Genomic DNA, 14229 nt, shown 5'->3' on the forward strand with positions numbered 1-14229 from the left:
CTTGTGATGTATATTCTATAATCTTGTGATGTATGTTCGAAATCTTGTGATGTATATTCGAAATCTTGTGATGTATGTTTGATAATCTTGTGATGTATATTCGAAATCTTGTGATGTATGTTCGATATCTTGTGATGTATATTCTATAATCTTGTGATGTATGTTCGAAATCTTGTGATGTATATTCGAAATCTTGTGATGTATATTCTATAATCTTGTGATGTATATTCAATATTTTGTGATGTATGTTCAAAATCTTGTGATGTATATTCAATATCTTGTGATGTATATTCGAAATCTTGTGATGTATATTCTATAATCTTGTGATGTATGTTCGAAATCTTGTGATGTATATTCGAAATCTTGTGATGTATGTTTGATAATCTTGTGATGTATATTCGAAATCTTGTGATGCATGTTCGATAATCTTGTGATGTATATTCGAAATCTTGTGATGTGTGTTCTACAATTCAGTGATGCGTGCAATAAAATTGCATGACGCAACAGAAAAGTAAGGACAATTTTCATTGGTTAGAAATAACGAAAGTAGCTGAAGCGTCGGGAAAACCATGCAGGTGAGAAAAAACACATAAGTTTGTTTATTGCAGCACTAATTACGAGATGCACGAGTGTTGTTCCTGGTGACATGATGGAGATATTTCGGCCTGCTAGGGAAAAAACTCAGTAAACGTAGATGTATTGACAAATTATTGATAAAAGCGGGGGTTAGAGTCAGAGGAATCTCGGATTAGTTAATGTTATGCACATGGTTATCTTGTACTTGCAAGTAAATGTAACATTTAAAAAAAAAAATAATGAAAAAATAAGTCATTCAGGCTATTTGATAATAACATGCTAAATGAACATGTTTTGCTTTTTAATTCTCCTTCACTCAGTCTTTGTATAATGTATATTTTTAGATGAGCTGATCGCCAACCAGGAGATCAGAATGATCGCATCTGCTCCTGCCACTTTAAGGATGGTAAGAAGGAGGGGGACCCTGCATATTTTGCATGGAATGAAGGAAAGGCCATGGATTTCTCTGATCCTGAATGTACAAAAAGGTGAAATTATTTTTCAAAATATGACCGACATCTTGTTTTTGGATGGTGGGTGGGTGGAGTTTAATTGAGAATATTTTACTAAAAATCTTTAAAAGGGTACATGTATAAACAGAGTAGCTTACAACTGAATAAAAAAATAATTCAAGTTTAATTATTTTACAAAGGAGGAAAAAACTCAAAAGTGAGGAGTCCCTGTCATCTTCACAGATGGACCAGTTGCAGATTCCACAAGCACCAAAATGTCAATATCAAGAAAAAGTAAAGCTCATTTAAAACACCAATGATGACAAATGACCAACACTGAAACATTTTCAATAATTTTTAATAATATATAAAGTTCTTTTAACTGTACATGATTTACAATATATTTTCAGTTGATATCAGAGCACAACTACTCAGCATCCTGCACATTTAACTGTACTCAAGAAATGCAGCGCCTCTCAACAGAAATACAACTGGAAAAGGAATTGCTTGCCCTAAAAATAGAGTCTAGTAAAAGGAAGCCAATATCAATCCACGATATTAAATACAACGAAGAGAAGGTACATTTAAAGGAATTCCAATTGTGATTTCCTATTTCCTAACAATTTCAGTTACTGTAATGAAAACTTGTTGCCATTGAGGGATGAACATCTTAGATTGACTGTTATGTTAACATATTTTGTTATTATTTGGGAGTTTAGGTCTCTGATCAGCAGGGGCATTTTCTCTATATAAGAAGAAAATGGAGACTCCCTACCCACCCGACGTATTTTGTCGGACAGTTTTCTGTACATTGCAGGTAAAAATTTTATTTATTAACTTTCCAGCCTCTTATTGTAAAGTACATTTTGGGTTCAGTTTTTGCTTTTCTTTAATTTTTAAAAAAAATTATTTAAATTCTCCTTTTCTTAGAATAAAATTCAAAAAGTAGCTTCTGATTGTAATGTATAAGACTACAGACATTGAACTTTGATTTGTTATCAAAAGGATTGATTTAAACTTGTCTAAATTAATTGTAAACAAAAATAAAAGGGGGCACCTGCTATTTCTTTAAGTGTTTTTCACTGGGGGGTGGGGAAACTTTTTTGTACATACTTAAGCAATAGGAGGGATTAGATAAGAATCAATTAGTATATCAGAGTCTTAAAAAATATACTTTGCATAAGCATAAAAAAATTCTATATCAGTCTTTTTAAAACCTTTGAATTTTGCTTAATTAACTATGATTTATCCAATTTTGGAGCTTTTTACCTAATTCTGGGTAGAATCCACCCTTATGAAATTATTGACTCAATTTTGACTTAATATCACTTTATTAACATCAAAGCACAAAAACAATTCATTGTACAAATATTTTATTTATTACAGTCACCAATATATCCAAATATCATCACCGGCCCAGACGTCATTCACTCCTTTGAATTGTGCTGGTAGCAGTAAGGTGTCATCATTTGAGATGGTCACAGTATCCAATACACTGAAGTCACAGGACTCAAATTTCATACATGTTCACAGGTAGGTGTATAGTCTTTGAAATTACCACAATTGACTAATTCTGGGACAGGTAAGTATGTAAGTATAGGAATGAGAGCACCAAATCCCCGGATGCACACATGGCTTTGTTTGTTATGGAACATTAAACCGAATACTGAATGGGTAGGCGTTACGCCATTGGCTGAAATCAGGTATTTAATTGTTTTCATTTTAAAGTAAAATTAATGACCTTTGAAATAAATGATGGGATGAGGGAATATTACAGAAACTATAGAAATGCCAGGGAAGATTTTAGGAGTGGGGGTTAATTTTTTATGCCGCGTGTTATTTACTGCGAATCTCTATAAGTTGAAAATAACTGCAATTTTGACCTATAAACGCCATGGGACCATATATTTTTTTCAGTATTTTTTGTTAGGGCTTAGAACAAAGTTTGAAATGATGCTAAAGATTTTTCTGAAATTGTCATAGTAAAGTACTGAGAGGGCCTAAGGTTTGTATGGAGTTCTATGGGAAAATAATTAGTGGTCTTTTCCCTATACAAGATGCTGTCTGATGGCGTAGTGTAGAATGTAGCGTAGAATGTTTTCCAAGTCGGCTTAAATGCAAAGGTTTGTTTTAAAATTTATCATAATGACTTGCAAAAATTTAATGCAGTTAAATTTATTGTATTCTTGAAAGATTGACTGTAACACAATTTTTTTACACAATTACAAATAATCAAATTAATTTTTTTCCAACTTTTTTTCAGGGTCTCTGCCAAAATCTTTTGAGGATTTTTCCTCTGCTAGAGCATCCATGGATGCAAATGAAACAACCCAGGACATCCCAACACATATGGATAATCAGGCCATGGCCTACAGTATGTACAAAAGTTGCCATACTTTTAAAGCAGTAACTTGCGTGCCTCCAAATGGTGCACTTACATTTTGCTCCATGCTGTACCCAGGTTCTACTTCTGATGTAGCTATTGTACGTCACAGCCAAGTTTTACGAAAGTTCAAAGCTGGAGACCTTATTTTGGTGGTCAAAGGTTTCACCATTCATGACCAGTTGCCCCAGGGTGTCTGCTTAATTATAAAAGCTCTTTTATCGACACGAGGCCAGTTTACCATACAAGAAGCAGCACTGTTACAAGATTGCTAAAGCACTTATTCATGTGGAAAGAGCCAACGAGAGGATAAAGAATTACGAGATTCTCCGTCACATACCATCTACTTACAGACCAATCTCAACAAAAATATTTCAACTCTGTTCTTGTCTTGTAAACTTGCAAGCTCCACTTTTGAAAGAAATTACTTAAAGATACATGTACTTATTATAAATTTGCATTGGCGTGTGACAGTATACACTAAACAGTGAAGATATTCATACCAAAGTGCAAGGGATAAGCAAATTTTGATTTGTTATCAATGTCAATGGTTATATTTGTTAACTTTGTAGTACTTAGTATGTTGTAATACATGTACTTCAGAAAATGAAAATCCCTTTTGTTTAGCATGGATTTATTACAAGAATGTTTGGCAATTCGATTCTTCATTTGACAATATAATTTGGAAGAGGGTTTACTTATAATTTTAAATCTCTAGTTTAAAGTATATTTACCTTTAAAGCACAACTCAACAAATTCATGTTTTCAACAATTTATCTATTAAGAAAGACAAAAATGTTACATTTTCACTTTGAGAATAACATCTTCAATTCATTAATAAAATGATTCTAAATTTTGATATTCTTTTTTTATGTAGTACATAGATTTTATTAATCATCATTGCTATTTAAAATAGTCTTATAAGCCAGAAGTTTTATGATGGATTCATTGGATTGTGACATATCATACATTTATGAGACTTGGGAACATTCAACACATTTAACATGATTACCCATTTTCCATTGTTAGAAAATTCTAGAGGTACAAAACTAAGTGTCAAGAAGTTCAAACCAGAACTCAGTTTTCCATCAGTGCTGGAATGAAAATGTTAATGTAGAAATCTATCAGCTTTGGAACATTTGCTGTCCATTCAATGTCTTTTACTATTCTAATCACAATGCAGTCTACTCTTGTCCACACAATTAAGTCGCAGAATGTTTTGTTACATATGTGTAGCTGGCCTTGAATTTGATGATAGTACGGGTGACTGGTTTTCAGGCACAGGGTATCTTGTTTAAGATCTAAAAAAAAATCAAAAAACACTTAAGTTGTGTCATACCAGTACATATCCCCTCCTTTTTCAATATCTTCATACCATATTGAACAGCTGCACTTGTAAATTAATACATGTTTTGAAATCATTTACTCACCAAGATTTTTAATTTCAAAGTACTGGACAATACAGATTTTTAATGTTATTTACCTATGAAAAATCCTTCAAATTTTGTGCCCCATCTGCTACTGTTGAAGACGATGCTGTATATGGACACTTCACCTCTACAATATCAGGAATGGCGTCTTTGGCTTCTGGAGTTTGATAAAATACACTGCATGTTGGTGGTCGAACAACTAAGAAGCCATCAGGTGAAGCTCCCAACACTCCGGATTCATGCAACCATATCCTTTCCAGAAAAAATTATAATACTACTGAATGCAAACAAACCATAATACAATTGATTTTGTAATGCAAACAAAGTCTAAGTAGAGCTTTCATAATCCTTCTACTTCAAAAAGCAAATTTTCTGGAATATGTTGGTAACTGAATATTTATGCCCCGCCATGAATATGGCCGGGGCATATAGTGTTTGTCATGTCTGTCTTCTGTCCTTCCGTCCCACTTTGTGTTTAGCTCTGTTCAAAGCTAAGTTTCAAAGAAACTATCCAAGATATTTTCATCAAACTTCATATGCTGATAGATATTGATGAGAGCTATGCAACTGCATCAACATTTTTTGACCTTGACCTTTCCTTTGACCTTGACCTGACTTTTCTTAAATAGTGTTTAGCTCTGTTTTAAACATACCATTCAAGATGGTGTTATCAAACTTTACATGTTGATACAAACTTGCATAGATGATGCATCTAGAGATGAACACTATCGGACTTGCTTCGGATGCTGGATCTGACCTAAATTTTCCAGATGAGTGACCAAATTAAAGTTTTTGGAGCAGGTCCATTCTTAAGGAACTATAAGCCCTACTTAGACCAAACTTGCTTGGATGATGCATCTAAGGATGGACACTACCAGACTTGCTTCGGATGCTGGATCTGTTCTACATTTTCCAGATGAGTGACCAAGTTGAAGTTTTTGGAGCAGATTTATTCCTAAGGAACTATAAGCCCTACTTAGACCAAACTTGCTTGGATGATGCATCTAAGGATGGACACTACCAGACTTGCTTCGGATGCTGGATCTGACCTACATTTTCCAGATGAGTGACCAGGTTGAAGTTTTTGGAGCAGATTTATTCTTAAGGAACTATCAGCCCTACTTAGACCAAACTTGCATGGATGATGCATCTAGGGATGGACACTACCAGACTTGCTTCGGATGCTGGATCTGACTCACATTTTCATTCCCAAGTAACTATAAGCCCTACCTAAACCAAACTTGCATGGATGATGCAGCTAGGGATGGACACTACCAGACTTGCTTCGGATGCTGGATCTGACCTATATTTTCATTCCCAAGTAACTATAAACCCTACCTGAACCAAACTTGCATGGATGATGCATCTAGGGATGGACACTACCAGACTTGCTTTGGATGCTGGACCTACATTTTTATTCCCAACTAACTATAAGCCCTGCCTGAACCAAACTGATCAAATTTTATACATGTACAAATTTCATGTTGCTTTACTAATATATCCTCGGCGGGGCATTCATGTCCTATGGACATATTTCTAGTTTTTTTTTTACAATTAGACTTCAGTAATTGATTTCTGTTTTTTTACCAGGATAAGTCCTGTTATTTGTTTTGACACATTGAATGTTAACATGTCAGAGGTTGAATGAATGTTATTTTGTGCTGTATACCTGACTGCTCTACAGCTGCATCAAAGTCCTTTTCATACTTTCTCAAAGCATCTCATCATCTCAAGCATCATCTTCATGAGTGATACCCCATGCAACAGCCTTGATGGACTCCAGATTGTAAGCCGACATCAGCTGTTTCTTCAGTGACAATGTCAATCTGGAGAAGAAAATATGATTTTTGGTTATTAATCTTATAATATTTCCTGCATCTTTATGTACAAATATCTAGTCATTACAGTCGAACCTCATTATCTCAAACTCAATGAGACCAAGAAAAATGTTGGAAATATCCGTGGATTCAAGAATAATACATAAAGAGTTATCAAGAATAAAATGTCCCAGTCTTTTATAAATGGTTTGGACTTCAAAATTACTTTGACATATCCATGAAATATGAGATAATGGGTTTGAGGTAACAAAGTTTGACTGTAATTTTAAAAGTCTATTTCGCAAAAATTTAATCACACGTCTTACCGCCTTTGCTTAGAACTGAGAACTGCACCAAAGTTGGAAGCTGATATGCTATGTTTCCTTACAATCGACCACATTGGGTTGTTTCATTGCCAATGCAGCTCTTTTAATGGATTCAGGGATAATGCATGCTGTAACCATACCATAGGGGTATCAGAATGAACATACTCTGGTGATGTTAACAGGTCTTCAATGAGAGGTACAGGTGGACCAGGTTCACATGGCTCTGGTTCAAGAATCCAATTCAATGCTGAAAAATTTCATTACTTGTGTCATTCTCAAAAATATCATCCATAATATCCATATCACATATACCAAGTATTTATATAAGAGTCCATACATTTCATTTTAGTGAACACTGTCATGGGTTTTTGTAATGTATGCATTACATATCAAATTTACAACTCACTTGCATATATTTGTTCAGAATTGTTCCTGTATATAATTTTGCACGTGGCATTCTTAGTGTGAAAATGCCATGTAAAAATTGGTGCAAATGTACAATTAATATTTACTTAATTATTAACAAGGTTTCATAATGACAGAGTATTTAAATAATAGAAGAATGATCTGATAATTCGCAAGAATATGAAACAAAATATTTTTTTTAATGCAATTGAATAATTTATTTTTCCTTTCAAAAATGTATGCTCATGTACAAAAATGCTATCATATTTATAATATTGTCTTTCCAATTATTCAAAGGTTGTTATTAATATTTATTACATAGTATGTTCAAAAATTGGGCATTATACATAGCCAACTATATTATACTCCTCATCTTTGTACATTTGTTCACAATTAAAATTAACCATCGGTCAGTAACAAAATAACAGTTTCATAATACTCGTAATATAAAAATCGAATCAAACTTAAATAACAACAATAGTAACACCAAAATCGTAACTTCCTTCTTATATTTTACCAATAAACCTTCCAAGGTGCAAAAAACACTGGTCACTTTCATCAGAGGGTCGGTTTAAGGCACTTCAAATATGAAGCAAATTTTTTAACAACTGATTTATTTATATTTAATGATTGATCATTTTTTTAAAAAAAAAAAAACAAGAGGCCCATGGGCCACATCGCTCACCTGAGCACTGTGGCTAGGAAAAAGTAAAAATTGGTTTTTTATTGAAAAGTTTAAATCCAAAAGTAGTCCCTTGACCAATCATGGCTTTGCTTTTCTTGAGAAGGTTATTTTTAAAGAATTTTCCTATATATTTCTATATAAAATTTGATCATCCTTTGTGGCCCCGTCCTACCCCCGAGGACATGATTTGAACAAACTTGAATCTACACTACCTAAGGATGCTTCCATATAAATATGATCAATCAGGGTTTTGCTGTTCTTGAGAAGAAGATTTTTAAAGATTTTTCCTTTATATTTCTATGTAAAACTTTGATCTTCCATTGTGGCCCCGCCCTACCCCGGGGGTTATGATTTGAACAAACTTGAATCGACACTACCTGAGGATGCTTCCATATAAATAGGATCAATTATGGCTTTGTCATTCTTGAGAAGAAGATTTTTAAAGAATTTTCCTATATATATTTTTATGTTAAACTTTGGTCAGCCATTGTGGCTCCGCCCTCCCCCTGGTGGTCATGATTTGAACAAATTTAAATCTACACTACCTGAGGATGTTTCTCCATAAGTTTCATTTTTCCTGGCACAGTGGTTCTTGAGAACAAGATTTTTAAAACATACCATCAAATTTACATTCATTCCCAATTATCTCCCCTTGAATGAGGGTGTGGCCCTTTATTTGAACAAACTTGAATCCCCTTCACTCAAGGATGCTTTGTGGCAAGTTTGGTTGAAATTGGTCCATGGGTTCTAGAGAAGAAGTCGAAAATATGAAAAGTTTACAGACAGACAGATGGACAGACAGACAGACAAACAGCTAGATAGACAAAATGTGATCAGAAAAGAGCTAGAAATGAAACATTCCTCACCACAAAAGCCAGAAGAATATAGGGACCACCACCAGTAACATGTTTCTGGGAAGAACCAAACCAAGCAGAGATAAATATCAATAGTCCTGAATCTTCGATGCAGGACCAAGTACGAGAATTGCTACAAACACTACTCCGGAGACTTACCTATTATCCTATGATGTAACATACTTTGTCCACTGCAGCTGGTTCCCTCATAAGCTGGTAGCGAAGACAGTTCAGGATGTCCTGTCAACTTTGTTCCTCAACTTCCTGTCTTGGACAGAAAAGCAATAAGTGGAAATCTTTAGTGTTGCCTAGTGACTTTGAATTAAAAAGAAAGTTGCAAGATTGTGAAAGGGGGGGGGGGGGTTCTGATGCTGTGCATTTTAATTAAATGTACGAAATCTGTATTTCACAGTTTAATGCATTCATGTATTTTGTGAATTGTCTTAGGATTCGTGTAATAATTGTTGCTATGTATTATTAAGCACTAAATCTATTCAACTGCATGTGTAAATGGGGAAAATGTGAATATGTAAATGATGTATAATTGCAATGTGTAAAATGTGACATTTTCTTATATGAGGGAGTCAGTGTTCATGTAATTTTTTTTTCATTAATTATTTTATTTATCTTGATAAAATTATTTCAATTAACAATATTGTTTTTCTTACCAGTCTGATGAACTCAACAAAGGTTACAGAGGTGAATGGTAGAAATATGGGTATTACAGGTGTCAAAACTCTTCGTTGAAGACCAGACTGCATGCCGCACTGTAAAATCACCATTTTTGATCTTTAAAAGGGGAGGCTACTCCTGAAATCAAAGAAATTGTCATAAAAATGAGTAACCTGATTTTCTTTAGGTCTCACACAAGGAAATAATTTCACTATATGTTACTATATAGCTTTAATTAAATAAATTAATTAACTAGACTCTCAGCAGATAATTCATGAATGAGAAAAAAGATTAATGCTTAGACAAAATTTGAGATCAGAAAAAATATACCCCTTATGCGGCTTTTAAGAAAGAAAATTGAGACTAAACATACCTATACCCCGAAATACACATGGGCAAACAGCCAACACACCATCGAGGAAGTTACATCGATCATGCGTACCTAAAAAAAAAGAGTTCCCTTTGATTCAGTGGCACAATTCTGCTGATATGATATTCCTAGTGCATGAGTCCAAAATTAAAACTGTAGACCTACGTAAAGTTCCTGAAAATGAAAAAAGAAAAGAAATATTATTGTCTCTATATACATCATACATAGAACTACATTTGTTCATTTTAATTAGCTATCTCCTTGCATAAGACCTTTAAGGGTAATTTTATGCTATTTACCATGTGCACTGATTGCCATAAAACTAAAGAAAAAATACCAGCCTTACAAAGTCACTTAACCATGACCTTTGACATACCTTACTAAGAATACCCTGGACAATTTGGTTTAACTTAAGACTTCTGAATTTTTAAATGCAGGTTTTGATAAATTAACCATTTAATATACTTATGAGCTCATAAAACTGTTCTTTAAAACTGTATGATAAAGAGTGTAAAAACTTTGAAACATGTTTGGAAAGTATTATCACACATGTGATATTATGGGATAAATTATCACCACAGAAAGATCAAAGAAAATCACTGCAGATATGCAACAATAATTCTTATCATTGTTTATTGTATGTCAAGTCTAGAATATGATATATCATTACAAATATTATGATTTTTAGCCGGGCACATTGCTCGTAGAGCAATGCTCAGCTATTGCGACGGTGAGCAACAGAAAATGCTGCTTCTTCACCGCCAAATTGAGTTTACGAGTAAAAGTATGGTACGTGCACCAGCCGCTGTTGAGAAAACAAAATCCATTCAACACCTTAAGAAATAGTAAATTGAATATTTTTATCATAATATTAAATTGTTTAATATTTTTTCCTGGCTCCTTTGACTAATATTTTACAAAGTATAATTCAACGGGTGCGAAAGGTTTTCACCAGGTATCCCTGTCTGCATCATATTCTATAAACAATATAATTAAAATTAGATGTTAGATCTGCTCGCATACTCGCCACACTAACATCTAACAAGTCATCCCATTGAGGGTCACGTAAGAGGTTAAATTCGGAACGCCTCAAGATTTATTCGCTTCAACAATATATGATGATTTTGCCAGCTGCGATTTGATTAATTGATAGAATTTGACCTCTGACGTGACCCTCAACGGGATGTTGTTAGATGTTAGTGTAGCGAGTATGCAAGCGGATCTAACATCTAATTTGAATTAGATTGATTCTATAAATAAAGGTTGTACTATCAGGCTAACACAAATGCAGGGAACATCATTAATGACTTAATGCAAATCTCCCCGCTGAGGACACATCAGTGCAGAGACGTTTGACCTTAATCTTGCTGCATCGGTGTTTATTTACTTCTGTTTGTATATAAAGCCGGATTACCCCGACACAATACGTGATAAATATTTTTCGCTGTTAATTTCTAGCTATATTTTATTTTATTTTTAAAACTATTTAATATTATACATGCCATTGAGATATTTTTGTGTGTATTACATATTCTCTAAACGTCTGAACGTGATTTTAAACTGTCACCACAGTCCTTGTTCATTATCCTGTAAATGAGCCCGGCTCAATACATTTACTATAAAAATAATTGGACAAATTTGTGAATGACAATATTCAATGATGCATAGCAATTAATCTTTTCCAGACATTCCCCTTCTCCTAAAAATTTGTCGTGTTATTTATTTATTTATTTATTGCAAAGTCGTCCCTGGACTAGGGCTACGGTCAATGCAGCTGCAATGGGCCATGCAATTTCGAACCCTGCGTGGTGAGAGTTTGTCCCGAGACACAGTTAGATTATTCTAACTAGCACCAATATAGAATAAATCATACCGATTAATCAACATCACTACAATATGAGGACGTAAAAATAGGATAAAACATCCTTTAGCTGTTTAGTCCAGCAATAAGCCACTAAATTGTTTTTGATGTACCTTCAAACAAATCAAATTAATGTTCTTGATTCCCACTTTTCACGTTATGACTGACTTAGTGCTTCTTGATACCAAAACAATTTTTCTATTACCTATAATTTTGACTTTAGGTTGAATTCGTCAATTTCATGCTTGCGAAGTTGTGTCAATGTGTGCATTACGACCGCTCCGGCTACTTTCGTTATTTCTAACCAATGAAAATTGTCCTTACTTTTCTGTTGCGTCATGCAATTTTATTGCACGCATCACTGAATTGTAGAACACACATCACAAGATTTCGAATATACATCACAAGATTATCGAACATACATCACAAGATTTCGAATATACATCACAAGATTATCAAACATACATCACAAGATTTCGAATATACATCACAAGATTTCGAACATACATCACAAGATTATAGAATATACATCACAAGATTTCGAATATACATCACAAGATATTGAATATACATCACAAGATTTTGAACATACATCACAAGATATTGAATATACATCACAAGATTATAGAATATACATCACAAGATTTCGAATATACATCACAAGATTTCGAACATACATCACAAGATTATAGAATATACATCACAAGATTTCGAATATACATCACAAGATACCGAACATACATCACAAGATTTCGAATATACATCACAAGATTATCAAACATACATCACAAGATTTCGAATATACATCACAAGATTTCGAACATACATCACAAGATTATAGAATATACATCACAAGTTTAAGAATATACATCACAAGATATTGAATATACATCACAAGATTTTGAACATACATCACAAGATTTTGAATATACATCACAAGATTTCGAACATACATCACAAGATTTTGAATATACATCACAAGATTTTGAATATACATCACAAGATTTCGAACATACATCACAAGATTTTGAATATACATCACAAGATTTTGAATATACATCACAAGATTTCGAACATACATCACAAGATTTTGAATATACATCACAAGATTATCAAATATTGCAACGTTTGACATGCCACATCTAAAGAGCGGTAGCAGATTCTGAACATCTCATTTTAATTAGATTGAAACACAGGCACCTGACGTTACTTATTTTTCTTTAATAAAAAAAAATATACACATACCTAATAATAAACTATTTTTTTTATTAAAGAAAAATCAGTTTATGATGTCGGTCATTAATTTTTCAAAGTATATGTACTATAATATTTACTAAGTTGGCGTTTATTCAATATCCGGGAGCAGAGAAGATTCAAAGTTAAAACTTTTCAATATATAATCAATAGGCCCACGGGCCTTATAGGTCACCTGAGTATCATGTAACAACTTTGGGGCGATTGTATTTGGTTCATCTTTTAATCCAAAAGCCATGAAATTCACAAATTTTAACTATGTACCATTGCTTATCAAAGGGCAGATTTCAAAGCATTAATTTATTTTTTCAAAGAATTAACGCGTTTTCAGTTGATCCCAGCGGCCCTGAAATTATCTACGTATAAAACAGGTTCTTCATGCTAAGGCCAGCATTTTTTTATGTTTAGGTTTAGTTATGAACATGTTTAATAAAGGTTAAATTAGACACCAAGGAGAAGGAAATAAAATTTTTTTTTGATAAATCAATAAATATATAACATTTGTACATTCTTTTTTTTTATCATATGCTATTCTAATAGGCTCCATACCACTGGACACATAATGCTTACAAATAGGAAAGTAGAACATTTAATTGCTTATTTCATCATCTGCCAGTTTGGGCCAGTTATATAAATTTTGTGATGTTGGTCAAAATATATTTTAAAAAATTAATTCTTTAAAAGTCTTTCAATATATGTGATTTTTGAAAAATGTGTTAGGTGAATGTGTAGACATTGTATAAAATCATGATTAAAATTATAAATATTCCATATAAAAAGAGGGAGTATTGGGGAGTAGGGTACACATTTTTTAATTAAGTGTAAAATATTTTATATGCATAATGATACTACATGCCTGTATATATTTGTATATTCTTGCCTTTTAATAGTTGATTTTTTTTTATTTCTTCAGGTTATTGTTTATTTCTTCCTCAAATGGACTTAACTTCTCCCATAGTTTTATTCATTATATCTGCTATTTTGAATTAGAAACCTTTTCTGAAGAATGATGCTTAGACTGTATTTACAAAAAATAACATAAAGATTTTCCTAATACAATCCTCTTAAACTGGCAATATGCAATAACTACCACGGGCAATATAAAACCTGGGGAAGGAAAACAATTTACAGATACTTTTGAAAC

At 33.1% G+C, this 14229-nt stretch overlaps 1 protein-coding gene and 2 long non-coding RNA genes across 8 annotated transcripts; 1 reads left to right on the forward strand and 2 right to left on the reverse strand.

Moving 5' to 3' along the window:
* The first annotated feature begins 416 nt into the window (after positions 1-416).
* Positions 417-4268, forward strand: LOC134279527 (uncharacterized). Of its 2 annotated transcripts, XM_062761937.1 has the most exons (7): positions 417-575; positions 921-1064; positions 1229-1322; positions 1439-1606; positions 1748-1845; positions 2415-2561; positions 3292-4268. In XM_062761937.1, exons 2-7 carry the CDS (start codon positions 1033-1035, stop codon positions 3311-3313), a joined length of 561 nt encoding a protein of 186 aa, XP_062617921.1. In that variant the 5' UTR covers positions 417-575; positions 921-1032; the 3' UTR covers positions 3314-4268. The 2 variants fall into 2 exon arrangements, 1 of the variants encoding a protein (XP_062617921.1); XR_009994662.1 differs by lacking the exon at positions 1748-1845.
* On the reverse strand, positions 4168-6562 carry LOC134279528 (uncharacterized). Its single transcript, XR_009994663.1, has 3 exons — positions 6511-6562; positions 4895-5093; positions 4168-4712 (listed from the first exon to the last, which is right to left on the reverse strand). It is a non-coding gene; the product is annotated as an uncharacterized LOC134279528 (long non-coding RNA).
* Positions 6563-6578: 16 nt separating this feature from the next.
* Positions 6579-12423, reverse strand: LOC134279529 (uncharacterized). 5 transcript variants are annotated; one of them, XR_009994668.1, is made up of 6 exons: positions 12037-12423; positions 9974-10144; positions 9597-9738; positions 9088-9243; positions 6985-7231; positions 6579-6667 (listed from the first exon to the last, which is right to left on the reverse strand). It is a non-coding gene; the product is annotated as an uncharacterized LOC134279529 (long non-coding RNA). The 5 variants fall into 5 exon arrangements; XR_009994665.1 differs by having other exon boundaries at positions 9088-9196; positions 12037-12415; XR_009994664.1 differs by having other exon boundaries at positions 9088-9192; positions 12037-12398.
* Between the last annotated feature and the right edge of the window lie 1806 nt (positions 12424-14229).

This window comes from Saccostrea cucullata, unplaced genomic scaffold (assembly GCF_032062105.1).
Source record: "Saccostrea cucullata isolate Sc308-1 unplaced genomic scaffold, CSIRO_AGI_Scuc_v1 ctg6593, whole genome shotgun sequence".
NCBI lineage: Eukaryota > Metazoa > Mollusca > Bivalvia > Ostreida > Ostreidae > Saccostrea > Saccostrea cuccullata.

Bases quoted from the DNA above. Each gene is read 5' to 3' on its own strand.
- LOC134279527 (XM_062761937.1), top strand. From the start codon at position 1,033: ATGGATTTCTCTGATCCTGAATGTACAAAAAG. The intron at 1,065-1,228 runs GTGAAATTATTT...TATTTTACAAAG, and splicing joins GATCCTGAATGTACAAAAAG to GAGGAAAAAACTCAAAAGTG. The intron at 2,562-3,291 runs GTAGGTGTATAG...ACTTTTTTTCAG, and splicing joins AATTTCATACATGTTCACAG to GGTCTCTGCCAAAATCTTTT.